Source organism: Solanum lycopersicum, chromosome 5 (assembly GCF_036512215.1).
Source record: "Solanum lycopersicum chromosome 5, SLM_r2.1".
In the NCBI taxonomy this organism is placed as follows: domain Eukaryota; kingdom Viridiplantae; phylum Streptophyta; class Magnoliopsida; order Solanales; family Solanaceae; genus Solanum; species Solanum lycopersicum.
The window spans coordinates 32,165,820-32,188,647 of NC_090804.1; the positions used below are offsets into that span (position 1 = coordinate 32,165,820).

General features: G+C 33.6%; 1 protein-coding gene across 1 annotated transcript; it reads right to left on the reverse strand.

The window, feature by feature from the left end:
* Positions 1-216: 216 nt before the first annotated feature.
* LOC138348768 (secreted RxLR effector protein 161-like) lies at positions 217-525 on the reverse strand. Its single transcript, XM_069298342.1, has one exon. It carries the CDS (start codon positions 523-525, stop codon positions 217-219), a length of 309 nt encoding a protein of 102 aa, XP_069154443.1.
* Between the last annotated feature and the right edge of the window lie 22,303 nt (positions 526-22,828).

Consider the following 22,828-nt stretch of genomic DNA (forward strand, 5'->3'; position numbering starts at 1 on the left):
CAATATGCTTTCTTCAACTACCACTTTGATTATTCTTAACCATAGAGACGAAAATTGAATTGTCACAATATAACCTTAATGGCTTCGATATAGACTCGACAATTCTAAGTCGAGAATAAAGCTCTTTAACCATACACAACGTGAGGTAACCTCAAAACAAGAAACGAACTCAGCCTCCATAGTGGAAGTAGTAACCAGAGTCAGTTTGACACTTCTCTAAGATATAGATCCATCGGCTAACATAAATATGTATCTTAAAGTTAATTTCCATGAACCAACATAGCCAACAAAATCTGAATAAGAGTAGCCAATGACTTCCAAGTCATCTGAACATTTGTACATAAGCATATAGTCATTTGTTCCTTGAAGATATCTTAAGTTTTTCTTTGCAGCTCTCCAGTGGTCAAGACCTGAATTACTCTGATATCTTCCTAACATTCCAACAACAAATAATATGTCAAGTCTTGTACAAACCTGAGCATACACTAAGCTACTGACAGCAAAAGCGTAAGGAATGTCCTTCATTTTTTCTCTCTCGATCGTTCTTCGGGCACTGATTCAAATTGATCTTGTCACCCTTCATAATAGGAGATACAGTTGGTGAAAAATATTTCATTTGGAACCTCTCTAAAATTTTATTGATATAGGATTCTTGAGATAAACCTAAGGTACCTTGATGTCTATCTAGATGGATCTTATTACCAATAACATAAGATGCATCACCCATATCTTTCATATCAAAACTTTTAGAGAGAAATTGTTTCACCAATATATCATCCACATATAGAACTAAGAAACATATTTTACTCCCACTGATCTTATGGTATATACATTGATCCATAATTTTCTCAACAAAGTCGAATGAAGAGACAACATTATGAAATTTCATATACCATTAACGAGAAGCTTGTTTTAGTCCATATATGGATTTCTTTAACTTGCATACCAAGTGCTCACCAGTTCTAGAGGAGAATCCTTCACGTTGTTTCATATAAACGTCTTCCTCTAGATCACCATTGAGAAATACAATTTTCACATCCATCTGTTATAATTCTAAGTCAAAGTGTGCTACTAATGCCAATATTATGCGCAAGGAATCCATTTTAGAAAGAGGAAAATATGTCTCTGTGTAATCAATTCTTTCCTTTTGAGTGAATCCTTTAGCAACAAGTCTTGCTTTATATCTTTCTATGTTGCCTAGTGAGTCATTTTTAGTCTTAAAGACCCATTTTTACATCCAATAGTTTTAACACCATTAGGCAAATCGAAAAGATCCCAGACCTTGTTACTTTTTATAGAACTCATTTGGTCTTTCATGGCATTGTACCATAATTCAGTCTCTTTAGAATTCATGTCTTGTGAAAAATATTTAGGATCATTTTCAACTCCAATGTCAGATTCTTGCAAATATACAATGAAGTCACTAGGAATTGCTGATTTTCTTTATCTAGTAGATCTTCTCAATGTCGCACCAACATTTTCTTGTGGATCATGTTTTTCAACTGGTTGTTCAATAATTTCAGGAATTACTTGAACAACTTGATCTATGTGCGCGTTTGCAGAAGTTTCTGGAATCATATTTATTGGTTGCTCAATACCCAATTGAACTTGAGGGATATTATGTACACTAATCAATTTTTGACTTGAAGTGGAAGGTTGATCTGTTATTGAAATTGATCACTCCCACTAACTAATTTTAAAGAAATTTTGCATTTCTTTATTTCACAATCCTAGTACAGTTAGATGGACATTAGAATATCCTTTAGAACTTTCGACATATCCAATGAAATATCCACAAATGGTCCGAGGATCCAGTTTCTTTTCTTGTGGGTTGTAAATTCTAACTTTAAACGGGCATCTCCATATACGTATATGTGTCAAACTAGGTTTCCAACCTTTGAATAACTCAAAAGGTGTCTTTGGAACAACCTTGATCGGAACTCGGTTTAATATATACACTGTTGTCTTAGGAGATTCAATCCACAATGACTTAGGTAGCTTAGAACTACTAAACATACTACGGAACATGTCCAGTAATGTTTGGTTTCTTCATTATTCTACACCATTCTGATTCGGAGAACCAGACATAGTATATTAGGCAACAATCTCATTTTGTTGAAGAAACTCCGCAAACGGACCTTGTGCTTGTCCATCTTATGTATATCTACCATAATGCTCACCACATTTATCGTTTCTCACAATCTTAATTTGTTTTTTGAATTTGTTTCTGTTCTTCAACTTTGAAAACTTTAAAGGCTGTTAATGCTTCGCTCTTATTCTGAAGCATGTAGAGATACATATGTCATGAGTAATCATCTACAAAAGTGATATAGTATTTTTGACCATATGTATATGTCTGGACAACATATCTCTGAATGTATGATTTGTAATACAGTTCAACTCCTCTTGGCATCTTTCTTTGACTTGTTGGTCTGCTTTCCTTTAATGCAGTCTGTACAAGTATCAAAATCAGTAAAATTTAAAGTACTAAGTACTCCATGATTTACTAATCTCTTAATTCTATCGATGGAGATATGTCCCAATTTCCGATGCCATAAGATAGAGGAATCTTCATGTATAACACATCAATTAGTGCCAGTTTGTACATGCATAAAAGTATGAGTGGAATCATTTTGTAAATTAAGAGAGAAAAAACCATCAGACAATGTACCATATCCAACAAGTTTAGATTTATAAAATAGTTTAGAATCACCTTCTAGAAAATAGGAATATCCTGAAGGTACAAGTCTTAATACTGAAATTAAATTCCTAGAAAAATTAGGAACATAGAAGGTCTTTTATAACTCTAAGTAAAACTACTACTAAGAACTAAATTGCATGTCCCAATAGCTTCCACATGCGACTGCATTTTGTTTCAAGAATAGATGCTTCGCTCAGCTCCCACTGGCTTCCGCATGTTTCTTAAATCATGCAAGGAATTCATATTATGGATTGTAGAAGCAGAATAAATCCACCACATGTTATGATAAACATCAATCATATTAGCTTCATTGTAAATAAGAGTGATAGAAGTACCTTTCTTAATAAGCCATTTTTGAAACTTGAGACACTGCTGCCTTATGTGCCCCTTCTTTCTACAAAGGCAACACTTGACTTCTTTTTTGATGTCAGTTTCAAGTGGCGCCTTTCCTCTATACCTCTTATTTGCTTGATTGGTCTTCTTTCCTTGAGTAATTATGAATGCACTTTCTCCTGTTTCCATCAGTAGTCGACCTTCCACTTCAACACACATGGCCATGAGTTCATTAATAGACCATTTGTCTTTATGTGTGTTATAATAGATCTTAAAAGGAACATTCTGTGCACGTAGAGTATTCAAGATATAGTGCACAAGAAATGTTTCAAACATTTCCACCTGAAGAATCTTTAGTTGAGCCACTAAGTCTCGCATTTTCATGATGTGCTCATGCACATTTCTCACACTAGTGAGCCTCATTGATGAGAATTTCATAATTAAGGTGCTAGCAAGTGCCTTATCTGAAATCTCAAACTGTTCATCAATAAGCTTCAATAATTCCTTGACATTGTTATGTTGTTTGACAGAACCACGAATACCAGCACAGATTTTGGTCTTAATGAACAGAACATTCAAACAGTTAGAGAATTCCCATTGTTCAAAAAGAAAAATCTCATCTTGGATGCTGATTTCATTAATAGGTGACTCATTTTTCCTGATAGCATAATCAATATCCATACACCTTAAGTGAAGGAGAATTCACCATTCAATTCAGAAATATTCTCAAATATCAGAGAAATTTGACATACATTTGAGGCAAGTAATATAACATTAAATCTACTGACATAAACATTGCCTGTGGGGATAAATTTTTAATTCAAATAGATTCATATTTATGATAAAATTATCGATTTAATAGCACGATTACTATCTTTATGACAAACTATTAAACTCTCATTCATAATTCATGTGGGTAATTATGAAAAGTATTTAATATTTCATCTTAATTAATTAGGCAACTTAACAATAAAGAAATTAAGTTATCATATCATGCATAATTAATTACAATTCTAATGTAACTTTAAAATTTTATTCAATTAGAGATGTTTTGGCTAAACTTCAATTAAATAAATTCTAGATCACTTAGACATTTATTTCTTTAAGTGATCCAAAATATACTATATAATAACATTTTATTAAGATTGACGTCGCTAAATCTCAATCAAATAAAATCATATGAATCACTAAATATTAACTCAAAATCATATATAACATTTATTGTTGAACATTATGCAACAAAACAACAATGTCTTTACCTATCATTATTAGAAAATGTTTTCAAAAATTTCAAAATAAGATTTGAATTTTTAAGAAGCATTTTGAGAGATTTTAGAGAATCCGACAACTCCCAAATCAGGGAAAATTCAATGGCTCTGATACCAAATGTAAGACATGATAGAGCAATGGCGCAACAGAAATATAGTGTGATCGACATACCTCCAGCCATTGTTAGCGATATATCCAAAGTCTACAATTCTTCTTTTCTTCAAGTATCTTCTAAGCACTCAAAACCTCACTCTTAGATGGTATTGAGTTTTTAGAAGTAATGTTCTTAGGGACCTTTGAACCAAATGACATATTTATAACTGTGCTTCCATCAACAACGGTTAAGAGGTTATAGGAAGTTACCAACCACTAGAGTAGTAGGATGGTGGATCCATGTAGTGTGATAATGGGTAGTTAACCGCCTTTCCATTAGTGGGATAATGGGTAGTTAACTACCTTTTCATTAGTGAGATAATGGGTCCATGAAATACGGACCATATCAACATTAACAAAAATAATAACAGTATCACCTCCAAGTTGCAATATCCTTATAAAACTATATATATAACTCAATAGTTCTTAACAAGAGTTGAGTAATCCAAAACTCCACCAAAAAAACACATTTTTTCAACTAAGAAAAACTCTTTCTTCTCACTTTTTATGCACTTTGTATATTTTTTATATCAACATAAAGTGAATTTGTTATTTCCTATATTCAAATTAGTAAAACTTAATAAATAATAGAAAGACATTAATTGAAATAATCTAAATCCACGTAATTCGTTGTGTGTACTTAAGAAATTATACCCCTCAAGTACCAGAGGTTGTAGATTAGTTTTTCCCAAGATAAAACCGATCAAACATTCAAGAAATAGTAGTAACTCAAACTTTGATATTTCAACAAACTCAAAAAGACAAAAACGTGATCACACACAGACACAATCGATCATTTGTCAAAAACTGAGAGAAAACTTCTCTATTGATAGCCAATCTATGGGTGTGAACATACCTGTTCAAAAGATACATGTATGTTCATAATGGTGGCAACTTTTGAAAAAAGAAGTGTTTCTTAGAAGGAACAAATCCCTTCTGAGTGAATTTCAAATCATTGCGTTACGTGAATTTTCAAATCAATCCTGTGTGCGAATACAAATTAATTCCGCTAATTAATTAGTTAATTTCTAATTTTGAATTAATATTAAGGAAAAGTAACATTAATTAATGAGATTGATTAAATAAATTTTACCTAAATTAACAATTAAATCGTATCATTTGTTGAAGCCAAACCTGAAGCTAAGACCGAGACCGAGCGAGCGATGATAACAATGAGAAGGGTACTTTTAATTAACCCTTAAGATCTAGAGAACGTGTTTCTTGATATAAGTACAAACCTTTTCCTTTCTTCTAGCAAAATATGAGAAATGACTTTTTATTTTCCCTCCAATTGGTTCCCCCCACATTTGTGAAGTTTCTCATTTACACGTAACTTAGACCCATGAATCCCCCACATGAATGGATAATGACTATTGTTAAAACATATGCATGAAAAACATATGTTTCTTGTGAGTAAGGATTAATTGTATCTGGGTAAGTAGCTTTCTGTTTGAGATTTTCACACTAAACGTATACTAAAATATACTCAGTCAATGAGTAGACTTGATATCTTTGAACCGTCAAAATTTGATGTATACCTAGACAATATAAGTCACACAATCAAACCTTGAACTATTTTTGGTTCTTATAGTTTCGTTCATTTCAACCATGAACCTATCTTGGTTTATAAGTGCGAAGAGAACCGGTCTTGCACGATTCTACTTCACATTTACAAAAGTGATTTTTAAACTTCTTGTGCCATAGACACCATTTGATATACCCTGTATCAAACTTAGAAACCACTAAAAATTTCTATTGCCTTTATGCTTGTTTCTGAACATTGTCTCATCATGAGAATGAATCACTAATTAATATTTTATAATGTCGAACTGCCATCTATAACTATTTCATCTCTTTGAACCTAGGTTTTGGGGATCTCTAATCTTCTAGGTAGAGTTACTGCCATGATGTCTAGTCCTCATTCATAGTCGTATTTTCGTCGATGATATATTAACTCCCTCTCTAAATAGGCCTTTAGTAAGTGGATTAGACACATTATTCTTTGACTTAACAAAGTCAGTTGTGATAATTTCCCTAGAAAATAGTTATATAAAATAGTTGTGTCTTAGTTTTATATGATGATACTTCCATTATACATAACACTCCTTCACCTTTCTATTGCAACTTGATTATCACAATGTATGCATATAAGGGCCATTCATTTGGTCCAAAATAGAATATCTTCTAGAAAGTTCTGGGGCTATTCAACTTCTACATCTGCCCTGTCTAAGACTATGAATTCAGACTCCATTGTAAGGTGGTTTGTTTGGATGATTTCGAAGATATTGCTCCTCTACCAATAGCGAAAAATATATTCAATTGTAGATTTAGTTTCACTTGACCCAATAATTCAATTTTCATCAATATGTCCTTCAACAGTTGTTGGATATTTGTTGTAATGCAAACCATATTTTAAGTGTCACCAAGTAACTAGAACCCTTTTCATTGCCATCCAATGATTTAAATTGAGATTACTTATGTATTAACTCAGTTCACATATAAATTAGGCTATGTATGGTCGTGTACAATTCATAACATCAAGTTTTCCAACACTTTGGCATAATCTATGTGATACTTACTTTCACCTTTAGTCTTAGCGAGATTAAGGTTCACATAATCGTTTTTTTTGCAGTTTTGAAGTTCAAGTACTTAAACTTTTCAAATACCTTTCAAATATAATAAGGTTGAGACAGTGCTAGATCGTGATTAATTTTATGAATTTTAATTTCTAATTTCAAATTGGCAACTCCCAGATCATTCACACCAAACTTATTAGGGAGAACATGCTTAGTAGCATTTATGTTAGCAATGTTGTTACTCATTAGCAACATGTCATCCACATTTAGGCATAGAATGACCTCTCGTTTTGGAGAGTCTTTAATGTAAATACATTTATCACATTTATTGAATGTAAATCAGTTTGCCAATATGGTTTGGTCAAACTTAATTTGCCATGTTTGGGTGTTTGTTTTGGTCCATAAAGTGACTTAACAAGTTTTTACCCTTTCTTTTGTTTAATAGGAACTGCGAAGCCCTCACACTGTCCCATGCAATTAAATTCCTTTAAATATCTATCTAGGTGAATTCGCTTCTAATTATTGTAATTTTAGTCACTGATGGGTATGTGTCAAAATAGTCAAGACATTTTTTTAATCGCTAAAGCCTTTAATGACAAGTCTTGCTTTTTATTTATCAATATTTCCATTAAATTTCATTTTCCTTTTAAAAGTCCATTTCAAATCCAATGGTTTGTTTCATGGAGGAAGATTAACCAACTCTCAAGTATAGTTGCTTAAGATTGAATCTATCTCACTATTGACTGCTTCTTTCGTAAAGGTTTACTCCATAGAAAACATAACTTCCTTGAATGTTTGAGGATCATTTTCAAAAAATAATGTTACAAAATAAGATCCAAAGAAAGTAGATGTCCTTTGAAGTTTACTACGTGTTTGTAACGACCTGCACCATCGTTATCCAGGAGAAATAAAAACTTGGGGATGATGGGTCACAATTCTTCCATAATGGGATAAGATGCCGCTAGGATGGTGGCGCCAGGGCGGGATAAGTCGGCGCCAAAGCAGGATTAGAGAGACAACGTGTATTTCGAGAAGCCTATTTTCACTATTTTTTTTAAAAAAGACCTAAACAAGTCGTCAAACACCCTAGAAACCCTTAAAAAGCTGCTCTAAGCTTAGGAAGGGAGGAGAAATATATTTTTAGCTTGAGAATGGCGATACCTTGCAAATTATTGGTCGTATTCACCGTCACGAAGCCTAGAAAATAGGAATCGAAGCCAATAACTCCGTACAATTACTTGGCGCCCATACAGGCTAAGTTTTATGAATTGAGTATTTTAAATTTGTGCTCACTGTGTAATTAATATATGTAAATCAATGGTAGGATTTATGCATAGGCCTTCGTGCACCGAATAATTTATAATTTAAACCCTAGAAAAAAGCCTTAGACGATGAATTAGGGTTGCATATGGTTGAATTATAATTTGCCTGAGGCGTGCAACGAAGAATCAATGTAGGTGATGATTGTTATTCTATGATGGTGTGATCTATTATTGTTATTGTTTTATCATGATAAATGTGCATACATGAATGTTGCATTATTGATCGCACATGTTGTAAATGAGATAGACGAATGAGTATATGTCATGAATCACTTTTGATTGTATGATTTGAAAGTATACTTGTGCTTTGACTGTGGTGTGTTGATGTATTTGTTTGCCATTTTTGGCATAACTAACTTGGATCAAATTGCCACTTTCTGGCATAACTAACTTGGATCAAATTTACACGTTATAGCATAACTATGGGATCAAATTGCCACATTCCGGCATAACTATGGGATTGGGTACCACATTCCAATGCACTAACAGTTGGGTATGGGTTCCATGAGAGGATCAACTACGTGACATACTTGCGATAATTGAGAATGGTGAAATACGTTGTTACTCTTCATATCGAGGTTATTGTGTAAGTTATATTTCTGCATTCAATGTTATGGTTGTGTGGAATCATATATGTTGCACTTAGTGGTTATATGTTGTGACTTATGTTTTGTTGTGTTGATTGAATTACTGGGGTATAGGGGAGAGACAAAGGGTTCAAGTGACGAGTAATGGATATCTAGGGTTTTTCCAATGTTATAATTATGAAATGGAAGTAGAGGTAGCATTGTGAGGAAGTGTGCTTAGGTGGATTTCACCGTGGGGGAAGAGATTGGAGTTAGTGGTAAAAAACTCGTGGTGGTGGTGCTTTGTGACCATTGAGTAGGGTGTCGAGGGAGTAAGAGTGAGTAACGAGAGGTTATTCGAAGTGCTTGTGGGTGAAATTTGGGTTTCAGTAAGGTGTTATCATCTTTAGGCTATGATCACGAAATATGAGAGTAAGTTTATTGAGGAGGCAATTATTAATTAGAGAATGTGTTCTCTAAGAAGAGCGTAAATGTGGAGAAGCGAGTCGTTAAATTCATGATTTTACTGGTTTCTTATGTTATAAGGTGGGCGTTGGTTTGACCGATGATGCCTACTAGCACATGTGTCTGTACTGATACTACTCTTGCTATTCCTTTTTGACATAGTGTAGATACTGTAAAGTCAAAGAAATTCTCCATCAACTTCTATTCTTCCTTCTACATGGTGGTTTTTGTGTCTTTTTATTTGTCTTGTCCGGTTTTACTCTTAGTAGATCTTGTACATGTTTAGACTAGATCCATGAGATTTATTAAAAATGACATTACAAGTTTTAACACAAGTATGTACGAAATGGTTATTAATAAAAGTTTTGTTTTTTGTTATTATCTTTATTATCTTAAATTTTCCGCATGTTTAAATTTTTGGGATATGAAGATTTCCTACTTAGGTGTTAGAGTGTCTACCCGCATGATCTAGTGGGTTGGGTCATGAAAAATTTATATCAAAGCCTAGGTTACCGGTCTCCACGTACAAGAGCAAAATGCGGACTAGAATCCCGCGGGTTGATGTGTTGACGTCCACATTTAATATGCAAGAGTCTAGGAAGAATTCTAGGAAATGTTTCATCTTCTTCTCTCCTTTCGTGCGAAGTGTCTCTTGTGGTATGAGTTAAGTCAAATTGATATCTCCCGATTCCAATTGATATCTCAACCAGGTAAGTCGGATGTCGTGATCACGATGGAGGAGCTACGCAAGGTAATTGGAACTAGAAAGGTTCCAATTGGTATTTGGCCTTAAGGGTTGTGAAGGGTAGGGATGACCAGTAAGGGTCATCTAAGGAAAATAAACTAACTAATAAAGTGAACTTGTCCGTACATTGTGTCTTATGAACTCTGCATGCGTGCCTTTGTTGAGTCAATTCCCGTGGATGTAAACTTAAACTAATTGAAGGTGATGATGTGATTATATGTACTATAATTGGCGACTGAACATTATTATGTGCAATATACTGGCTTATTGTTGAAATTACATGCGTCGTAACCATTAGCTAGTCGTGTAAGTGTCTGAGTGTATCTTGGGAATGCACAGATTAGGGTGCCAGTTAAACAAAATCAATTTGGTTTGTGTATCATGGGATGTACTGAAGAGTAAATAATGATTATCCTAGTATGATAAGTATTCTAAATTTTTTTAGGTAAAGATGGGAACCTTTGGGGGAATTTAGAAGATGAAAAGAACCCTGAAATTAGTGGCCTGGGTTTTGGTCGCGTTTGAGCCGCTAGGGCGGGATTGTTCCCTCTAGAGCGGGACAGGGCAAGCACGAATCTTGGCTTAGCTATCCCTTGATTTTCCCTAAACTTCAATTTTCATCCCCAAATGATGTCTGAATTCACCCCTACCGGCATAACAATGTTCATCAACAAAAGTATAGACATAAGAACCTTAAAATTAATAAAAGGCTGCATTAGGCAAAAAAACGAGCATCCATATGATTAAAAACTGAAGAAAGTCAAAAGAAAAAACAAGATTGTTCTAAAATTTACAAGAAAAATGGGCCAAAATAACATATCAATCATGATCTTTGCGACCGAGCAGTGTCGGTGTTAGAACCTAACTCCTTCAGGGGCACTAGGCCAGTTGCCGCCTCCTTCAGCTCTGAAAACTGAACGTAATTGTCTGGCTCCACTATGGGCAACTTCTTCCCAGGGGAGACGTAGGTTAAAATAGTCTTCACCCCTTATCGAATCATGATAAGGTCCCTCACTATGTTCTTATTCCGCTTCTGGCGTAGCTGATGATGGATCATCTTAACCTCCAAGTCGGTGTTGGATGGAAACAGAGTGAAGTTAGAATAGGCGCTCCCCATTTTCTTGCTGACCGTCTCCAGGTCCACTCCGACCCAATGCACCTTTGAGTGGGTGATCTTCATCCGAATCCACGACCACCTTGATGTTGCTAGCCTTGCTCATCCTCCTTCTCTTGCTCCTAGAGGTAGAGCAAACCTATCTATTTATAGAAAATATATAGGTGTGAACATACCTGTGTAGAATAAACTTGTCTATTCAAAATGGTGGCGTCTTTTGAGAAAATAAGTGTCTGTTCGAAAGGAAAAAGTTCATTCTGAGCAAATTTTGAATTATTTCGTTATGTGAACTTTCATATCAATCCTGTTGTGCGAAAACAAATTAATTATGCTAACTAATTAATAATGATCCAATTTAATATTTAGAAAAATGAGGAAATTAATTAAATGCAAGTTACCTAAAAAAACTATAATGAATCACATGCCCACATTGCAGTTGAGTAAACGAGCGATGACAACACACCAGTGATACCCTTTACTTAACCCTTTTAATGCTAAAGAAAGTGTTTTCTAACATAAGGACAACCGTTTCCTTTCTTCTACCAATATAGGAGAAATAAATTTTCATTTTCCTTCCAATTGGTTCCCCCATATTTCCCAATTTCTTATTGATTCTAATTTCTTATTCACACCTTGATTAAACCCAACAAAATCACCTCTATCTATAGGGAAAGAATTGGAAAAGAATGGGTGGGGCCAGAGGGGGTGCCGGAATTCGAGGCTTGTGGGTTCTAAATTTTTAAAAGGATAACAATCGTAAAAATCAGGAAACATAAATTATATTGATGAGATGTTAGAAAACATTAACTTAAATATTTTTATCATAAAACTGATTTTAATAATATGAAGATTTGAGTAATTTAATTTAAAATTCTGAAATATTGCTAAAGAAAGATGAATAATTTTTTAAATAAAAATTTTGAAGATTTTTATTATAATCTAGAAAACTATTTTAAGTAGAGAAAAAAATTAATAAACTCACCATTTATATTTTCGCACCTAAAATATATATTTTACTAGTTTCGTTGTGACCTGGAACTATTAAACCCTTCAAAAGTTAAAATTTCGAAAAGCAAATAACAATTACTCACTATAATCAATTATCAATGAGTGGGATAACCCTAGAAAGGATAAAAAGTTGATTTTGAATAGATAATTCAATGATGTATAAAAAAAAGAAGTAAAAATTGAAATAGAATAGGCGAGGGTACGTAGTATACATGGAAGGGCAAAGATTAGATGATAGCAATCAGATCAACAATAAAAGTTAGAACCCTAACTTTTGAAAACAAATTTGGGTTAATGTTTTTGAATATTTGAGTAGAAATCAATGGAAATATATTTGGCTTAAATTTGTTTGAATGTCTAAGTAGAAATCAATAGTTAGATATTGTTTTAGAGTATGACACAATCAATATTTTTTTAATCATTAACCATCATTTTTTTAAATATAAATTATCATTTGCCAATTTTCCATACCGATTTTCTGTTTTTTAAATATATATATATATATATATATATATATATATATATATATATATATATATATATATATTATCATTTTGCAATTTTCTATTTAAAAATCCATTGTTTTTTTTCTGAAATTAATTCCAACAAAATTAGTGCTAAGAGTGGGTTTCCAACCAGTGACGCGTGAATTGAACGACTTCACTAGGTGCATGGAGACAATGGGCCACCTACCTTACTAAGGTAGAGATTTCGCAAGAAATTTATTTGTACATTTTATTTGATATCTTAATACGAATATAAAATCTACGAAAAAAGCAGTGTGTTAATCCAAACCCCTTAGTATACCGTAGTTTCATCCCTAGACCAGGTAATAACATGGATAAATTATTGGATAGATGGATTAGTATTTACACAAGCTACACAATATAATGAGGTAGAATATGAATGGATAAATAGTTAGAGATTCCAATAATTTTAAAGTAAATAAAGGTCAATGTCTTTCAATAATGTTTTAGGACATTCAAGACAAATAAGGATAATTATTATGAGGAAACTAATATAATGTATTATAATATCAAAAGCGTAAAAAAGAATAGCTGAGAAGTTCAAACTCATTCACAAAGTTCCTTCAATTTTTAAAGGTTTTTTATATGACATGTTTTGAGAAACCAAATCTTCTTCAAGACCAGTTGTTGGAATGTATGCGTCCACTAACGTTTATGGGGCCATGTCTACGATAAATAAACAACAAATGCAGAAAGTAAAGATTGAAAATTAACTTTACGTGGAAACCTCCTTGCTCTAGGAAGGTAAACAATGACTTGTTCTCAGCAGGACTTTTCAAAACCACTTCTACTGATCTTCAACAAACAAGTGCAAAAGTCGGTTACAACAAGAGATTAACCTACTAATCTCCACCCTGAGTAATACTTCCTCTCACTTAGCTGAGCTTGAGCAAATATAACACTGAACTCTATACTGATCCTACCTGATTAATATAGACTTGAAGTAAAGGCCTCAGTTACCCTTAACCCAGCCCTTACAAAGATGCACCCGTGTTTGAAACGTTTCTTTCATTGTTGAAACGAATCCTACACTATCAGAACAATTACAAGCAAACAAATGCAGCAAGTACAACAAGCAATAAATGCATTTCTATGAGGTTCCTTGCTATTTTTGAAGCTTGAGAAATTCTCTCTTTGAATGAATAAGTAATTAGTTTTTGTTTGTTTGATTTATACCATGAATAGCTATTACTAATCCAACAAATGACTTCGTCACTTTTGATTGGTGAAGTAATCTGTCGCTTCATCAACTTCCTTTCACATCTGTACTTTGATGCCTGGACGAATTCTTCATAATCTGCAGAGGATTGGGACCCTGCACTTGCGAGGAGATCATCAAAACATCGAGAAGGAATAAGCTCTTATCAATTTCTCCCTTTTTGATGATGAAAAACAACGTGCATTACTCCTTACATGAGTGAGCACACATTCATTCAAAACACAGTTATGTTCCCCCTTAATCTAAGAACCTTTGTAGAACATAACAAGTATACACAATTTTCCCCCTTTTGACATAATTGAAAAGGAGAGACAGTAAACATATGCAAATCAAAACACTAGTCAAACAAGAGAATCCATGGCTATTGGCCACACAAAACATGCATATGTAAGCGTAAAGAGATAATAAAAACATGCATAGTCAAGGATGTTAAAACAAAAATACATTGAATCACATATACTAGCGACTAAATTATGTCAAAAATACCAAGCCACAAGAGTAGAGTACATAGGGATATATTGAAACAAAAAGACACATTTAGGACGGAGGGGGAATGGGGGTAAAAGTGTGCTGAAGAATAAGCAACCTCTCATTTGCATCTACATGAGATTTGATGAGTTACTTTTTGAGAGAATGGATTTCCTCACTAAGTGAGGTATTCTTGGCTTGCAGCAATGCATTATCAACTCTCAACTTACTTAGTACCTTCTCATTATTCGGACTGGTACAAGGTCCGCTTGAGATCACCTTCTGCAGTTCAGACTTAAGCTAGGCGAATTCAACCTCCTTGGCATTAGAAATGTAAGTAAGGTCATTCACCTCTCGTTTGAGAGTTGCCTGCTGCTCAATAACCACCGCAACTTTAGAGAGTACCGGAGTCTGTCCTTCCATACATTCGCACTCTAGTAGAGTAGCCTTGGTGAACATCTATTTAGTGGTACCAGGTACCCTGATTCCTAACGGTACTTCAAAGTGGTTAAACACAAAGTTCAGAATATACCTATAGGGAATACCATGCTTTGCCTGTTTCCACGTCATAACTTTGTGCATGTGTTCGAGCATGAGGGCAAGAAGATTTAACTCTTCAAGATTTATTAGTTTTTCCATAAGAAACAAATTTGTTGCTAATGTGACTGTACGCTTTTCCGTTCGAGGCACTAGCACTTAGTTGACGAAGTCAAGGTCAACTGATACTTACCTTTGAGATACTTCTTGGGCACTTCAGCATGTTTAACTTCACCTTGTTTCGTGGCAAGTTTGGTGAATTCTTCAAATGGATTACACTCTTGTATAAACCTAATTCCTTCCATAGGCACCCCTAGGATTATCCCTAGAATTTCCTCTTCCAAAGTGATTTCCACCTCTTTTCCAATAGTCTTAATTTCTACATCTTCAAGTAACTCCATATTTTAATAGGATCCGCGCACCTCAAGTTCATGCAGGTATGGGGCAGGTGGTTCAAATAAGTGACTCCACTCTTGAATGGTAACAACATCAACCAGTGTTGCCATACCAAATTTTATTAGTATGTCCATGGTAAAAACCTTACCATTTAGCACATTTTGGAGTTTTATTTTTTCAATTCTTTCCTCTCTTGTCATATCAGGTTCTTCTCTTGCATTATGAACTTGGGACCAGGTCCTTTTACGGGTTGGGAATTCACATTCCCCTTTATTCGCACCCTTTTGATTAAAGGCTTTATTTTTGATACTTTGTCTTGTTTTGCAGGGGATTTCCTTTGTCTCTTCGGATTGCCATTGGATTTTACTCTTTATTCCTCTTATCCCCTATGACATTTTTCCACATACTTGGTGATGTTCTCAGATTGAGTCTCACTGTTGTCAACAAGAACGAGATCTACCATGGGTCATTTTGCCAAAAATGCTTCTTCTCTTTGTCTCTTTGTCCTAGCGGTCTGGGCTGCATTTGCTACCATGGAACTACCAAACACATTTTGTATAACACTTCTTGCCCCATATGTTTTCTTGCTTCCTTTCACATGTGCGTGAATCAATTTTCCCTTACCTTTTTGTTTTCTTTCTTCTTCATTAGCAACACGTGTATGACCTGCATCCTTAGGAGTACATAGTGTGTACTTCTTGAACATCGACTTGTAAGTATTTTCTACCCTTGTACCTCTCATTCTCCATCTTAATGGTACTTCATACTCTTCCTCCCAATCTGTATTAATATCAAAAGATTTGGGAGTTTTTTCAAAGATCGGTTGACTCCTGGAGGGGACCTGCTCTGGTGATCCAAAAAAATCACTTAGTAGAGATTGTTGAGAGTCATATCTAAGTGAGGATAAGCTTTGAATAGCCACCAATTCTTTACCCATTTTTAGAATACACGATTTCGAACCTCTACCTTCATGTAAATCTCCTTTTAAGAGCCTTTCAAACATTGTAGGGGAAATGACCATTAATGCACCATCAATATCTTCTGATACTGGTTCAATACTAGGTTTTTCCACTGATTGTGCCTCAGAGGTTTGACAACCTCCTTAGGATAGAACTAATGTAGGAGAACAGGGTACCTCACCTTTAGTCGGTTAAATAGAAACTTCCTCAATTGCAATCTCAGGGACGTCAGACACATCCTTATTGCAATCATCACATATTGGAGTCGGTGTTGACTTTTTTAGAATAGGAGCGGAGAAATAGAATGATTTACATATTCGATTTCTTGGGAGATAGGAACTTTAGATGGAGAATTAGGGTTAGACATGATGGATAGAAAGAGAGGAAATACTAAAGTCATTGAGAATTTGTTTTAGAAATCTTGCATGAGAAAGAATGTTGAGAGGATTTGATGATTTGTTTAGAAAGAGAAAGGATATTTAAAATGAAGGAGGCCAATATCGGGTCCCATATAGTGGTAACATTTCATTTAAAAGTGAAAATGCGACAGAAGCTAATGCGATGAACGGGACAAGGACACATGGAAACAATGTTGATAGTTAACATAGTGTCACATAAAATGGTACTAGCCTCAGGAGGGAAGGTTCCTTTTTTATTTTTTCAACCAGGTTTGTGTGATTAAATCATCTTTTGAGCTGAGTACACTATCAGTTAGAGGTGTTCATGGTTCGGTTTGGATCGGTGCAAACAAAAATTAGTCAGTTTTTAAATTTCTAAAACCAAACCAAACCAATTAAAAAAAATAACCTTCGGTTTGGTTATTGTTGGTTTTTTCGGTTTGGTTCAATTTTTTTTTGGTTATTTTGATTCGGAAGTATATAGTTCTTTGGAGGCATGTGCATCTCAATAGACACAAATTCATAGTTCATAAACAATCCATAGAAAATCTATTGTAAGTTTTATTAAGTCTATATTCATATTAAAATTGAAAGAGGACTAAAAATACTCATTACGTTGTCATAAGAGTTATTTCAAAAAGAGAAAACAATTTATGTATGTAGTGGAAAATCAATACTAGCAGAGTTATCTTGGAAAGATATATAACATATTGAATTTGACATGTTATGGCAACTAAGAATTTTTCTAATAAACCAAAAAAAAAAAACAAAAACCAGTGCTTCACAGAGATCAATTATCATCTTCTTTAGCTTAGCTTGAGCTCTAAATTATTCAATGCTCAAAGTACTGTCTGGACATTCTGAGAAAAAACATACTATATTAGGTAATATGTACAAACATAAATATGATTTAATTTTTTTCTTTAGAAAAGACAATAAGAGATAACTAAAAAGTTCAATTATCGGTCAAATTTTAAGAGCCAAAATAAACTAGAAGAAAAGGATTAAATGAACGACGACTTATTGCAGAGCATTTCCTTGCACATATGTCAATTGTTAAAGTGCCTAAGTTCATAGCTTGAAGATAATACCATCATCTCTAATAATAATTATTAACATCTGATTTATGATGGCAAAATTATCTTTTGTCGGCATATTAAAAGTTCATTTTCTATGTTGAAGTGAATATTAAACAATGATATTTTTACAATAATTTTTTGTTAAAATAAAATAAAATTGTAAAGTAGTACCTTTTGCAACTTTTCAGAATCAACAAAAGAAATGAAAAGACATAACTAGTAAGTTCTGAAATAATATACCTTTTTCAACTATCTCGAGATTTTGCATTTCTTGTAACACGTGTTCAATCTTGCATTCTGTAGATGCTGAACGTAACCATTGTTGAGTACAAACAAGAGCTTCAACAATCTTTGGTAACAAAGAACTTTGATAACAATAAAGAATGCGACCACCAGTGCTAAAAACAAATTCTAAACCCATAGTAGATGTAGGAATAACAAGCATATCTTTTGCGATTCTAGAGACTATTGGATATCTTTCAGATGAAGCTTTCCACCAAGTTAAAATATTAACATCCTTAATCTTCTCTACATCATCCTCCAAATACTTGTCAAGATCAGATTCCTCAACAACATTATCATTTTCTTTTTCAAGAAATTTCTCCCATTGAGATTGCCACACATCAGAAGTATCAATTGCACTAAATTCACTCAACACATCAATTTCATCTTCAACAGTTTCACAAGAAGTCCCAACAATAGAATTTTTCTAATGATTATATAAACTAGTTAAAGTATTTGTTACTTTCACATATTTACTATCTCCTTCTACAGAATCATAATAATTCTTAAAAATAAACTTCACATACTGCATTTTGAAACAAGGATCCAACACAACTGCAACGAACAACAACATATTCATATCATCAAAATCATCCAAATATTTATCAAACTTACCTTTAATCTTCTTAGCCATACTAGACAAAAGAGAATCATCACACTTTGAATAATTGACAATTATGATTTGAAGATTAAAAAGCACATGAAAATAAGTATTTGAAGTTACATGTAAAGTACTCAAAAATTTCAAAGTGGTTTGATAAAAAATCTCCAAAAACTTTGGAAATACATTCACATCTCTCCATTCTTCTGAAGATGGATGTTCTATCTTTCCACTAAGTCAAAACAAAATTTAAAGTACTTATGATCATCAATATACATTCTTGAAAATGCCTTTTCAAATTTGACGACAGTATTTAACATCAAATATGTAGAGTTCCACCTCGTCTCAACATCCAAACTCAAAAGTCTACGAGTATATAATTTAACCTTTTCAACCTATGACTTGAAAGAAGTAATTCTTGCACAAGGAGACTTAAAATATTTTGCAACATTTCTTACATGATAAATAGACTTATTTTGTTCACTCAATCCTTCTTTCACAATCAAGTTTAGAATATGGGCATTGCACCTAACATGTAAGTATTATTTTCCATTATAACACCTTTCAAATCACTAATTCTCCCGTTTAAGTGTGTGATTGCTTCATCATTAGCTGTTGCATTGTCAAGTGTTATTGTGAGTAGATTTTCTATTCCCCAATCTAATAAATAAGATTCAATAGATTTTGCAATAGTCTCACCTTTGTGATCTGGAGTTTGAAAAATATTCAAAATATTTTTTTGCAAACTCCACTCATCATCAATCCAATGGGCAGTAATGACCATATACGTAAAATTTTTGAGTGAATTCTATGTGTCACTAGTAATACAAACACGCTGACCTTTAACAAGTTTTTTAAGCTTTTATTTTTTTTCTTGATAACTATTTAAGCATTGTCTAGCAACACTAATACGAGATGACAACTCATAATTAGGCAAAATAAGTGATATTAGTCTCTTAAAACCTTCACCCTCAACGACTCTAAATGGTTGTTCAACGATTATAACAAATTCGGGAATGGCCCTCCTGACTTCAGTGACATTATAAACAACCTTTTTCCAAAAATATTGGTCCCCCTCTTTTAATAGGTTTTAAGAGTTCTTTGTTTTTTATCAAAAGACTTGAAAGGTTATTTCGCACACTTAGTAAGTAAATGTCCCCAAATATTAGAAGTCCCATATTTACTAGTCCAAGAAAAGTCTTTGAAACAGTAATTACATTTTGCCTTCACGTCACCCACTTTACTCGTAGTATCTAAAAAATGATCCCAAACTTCAAAGGTTTTTCTACCACTTCCTCCATTGTCCGGAGTTGTTCTTTATAGTTTCTTTGGAGGATTCAGAGGATTCATCAAAGAAGAAATTTTTGAAAAATTACCTTTTGCTTGAGTTTTATCTATTTTAGAATTTTCTACTTGAGGTTGAACGTCCAAATCTTCAACCTCGATTGATCGTTTCATCTGAAATTTATAGATACAAAGAAATAAAAATTTCAATTTTAAAGCCATGGTCTCAAGATTAAAAGCAGAGAAAATTAAGAATAAATATAATATAAAAAATTACGTTCAATCTTCACTTTCTTGTGTTTGAAGTTGAAAACTTAAAGAAAATAAAAATAAAACTGCAGAAGCTTTTAAAAAAGAAAAACAAAGAAGAAAGTTAAAAAGCTAGAAAGTTATGGCCTGCGTGCATGTAAAGTATTTTTACGAACTGGACGTAATTTTTTTAGGTAGGCAACTAGGGTATGTAATGTCACTTAAATAATAAAGTTTAAGTGGATTTGGCATTAGGATTTAATCGATGGGCTGGAGTTTAAGTGTTAAGCTTAAAAAAACAACAAAGTTAAAGATTTAAGTTAATTAAAATTTAATAAAATATTTATATTTTATTCATAAAAATATATAAATAAAAATAAAATTCATATATATAATATAACGGTTCGGTTAGGTTATTGTTGCGGATATTTGTTTTTGTAAAACCAAAACCAAACCAAATAGTATCGATTTTAAAAATTCAAAAACCAAACCAAACCTAACCCAACCAAATATCGGTTTTTTAAAATCAATTTGGTTCGAATTGCAGTTCTATTTTGGTTGTTTAACCATAACCATAAACAACCCTACTATCAGTGTATACCTGCATTAAGGTACAAGGATGAATTCTTAAGTAACCAGCATTAAAACAAGCATAGATACCTGCCCGTCTAGACATAGTCATGTAAGGATTTTCTTGATATATTTTTCCAGAGATTATGTAATCTTGTGCATTCCCAATCAAAGCATTCTTCGCATAGGGACTTTGTAAAAATATATGCTAACTGACCTTGAGTTTTGCAAACCTTCATCACAACATTCATCTTCTTGACATTATCCCTCAGAAAATGGTGTCTCACGTCTATGTGCTTCATCCTCGAGTGTCGGACATGATTTATGGCCATGTTTATCGCACTGGTGTTGTCACACAAAAAAGGAATAATATCTGTAAGTAAACCAAAATCTTTCAATTATTTGTTGATCCATTGAAGCTGCACACAACATGAAGCAGCAACAACATACTCAGCCTCAGCAACAGGCAAAACTATAGAATTTTCAGCGTCTTAGTTCCCAGGAGATCAGTGCTGATCCCAAGAAGTGTGCCGTTCCTAACGTGTTTTTTTGAAACACCTGGGAACCTTTATGATCGGCATCAGCATAGACGGTCAGATAAAAAGTATCACTTGTTGGGTAAAAGAGGACCAGGTCATGCGTTCCCTTTTGATATCACAGAATTCTTTTGGCCGTTTAAAATGTGAATCATTTGGTGATTCTTGAAATCTTGCGCACATTCCTACACTGAAGACTATGTCAGACCTGCTAGTAGTGAGGTATAGAAGTGATCCAATGATTCTCCTATACATAGTTTGATTGACTTCTGTAGCAGCTTCATCTTTGTCAAGTCTCGCACTTGTACTCATGAGAGTATCTAGTCACTTTGCCTCTAGCATATTGAACTTGTTGAGTAGCTCTTTGAAATACTTTTCTTGGTAGATTAAAATACCTTGAGATGATTGTCTAATTTACAGTTCCAAGAAGAAGGTGAGTTCACCCAGCATGCTCATCTCGAACTCACTACTCATTAACTCAACAAATTCCTTGCATAGAGCATCTAAGGTTGCTCGAAAAAAGATATCAACATTGACATGCACAATCAACAAATCTTTCCCTCTAGATTTAATAAATAAGATATTGTCATTTTTTCCTCTCTTGAAGCAATTTGTCAACTAGAATTTTGACAACCATTCAAACTAAGCTCTGGGAGCTTGCTTTAGACCATATATGACTTTATCCTGCTTCAATACATGACCAGGTAGCTCAATATCTTCAAAGCCTAGGGTCTTCTTTGACATATATTTCTTTCTTCAGATTTTCATTTAAGAAAGCACTCTTGACATCCATTTGAAATAACTTGAATTCTTTGTGAGCAGCAAATGCAATCAAGATTGTGATAGCTTCCATTCTAGCTACAGGATAAAAGGTTTGATCATAATCAATCCCTTCCTCTTAGTTGTATCCTTGCACCACCAGTCCCTTCCTCTTAGTTGTATCCTTGCACCACCAGTCTTGACTTATTTCTAGTAATAATCCCATTCTCATAAAGTTTGTTTCTAAATACCCACCGAGTCCCTATAATAGTTCTATCAATTGGTTTGGGGAACAGGTGCCACACTTTGCTTCGTTCAAACTGATAAAGATCCTTTTACATAGATATCACCCAATCTGGATCATTCAAAGATTATTTTTTTGATGTTCTTTGGTTCAATGGATGATATGAACATTGAATATGCAACCAATTTTTGTGATTTTGACCTAGTCTAAATTCCTTATTCAAGTGGGGAAATCAGAATGTCTAATGGATATGGAGATTGATGTTTCCATCTATATTTCTGGTTATCTCCTTTTCTCTGTCAGCATTAAAATTACCTTCATCTTATACAAAAAATTGATACCTAGTCTCTTGTGATAGATCGGGGAAACTAGTTCCTTCAGAGAGTTCTTTGTTCGTTTCTTCATTTTATTGATCCTCCCATTTATCTTTGATCACCTTCTCAAACCCATGATCTTTAATGTTTTTAC

Excerpts from the sequence above, each read along its gene's own strand:
- LOC138348768 (XM_069298342.1), bottom strand. The coding sequence starts at position 525 with ATGAAGGACATTCCTTACGCTTTTGCTGTCAGTAGCTTAGTGTATGCT.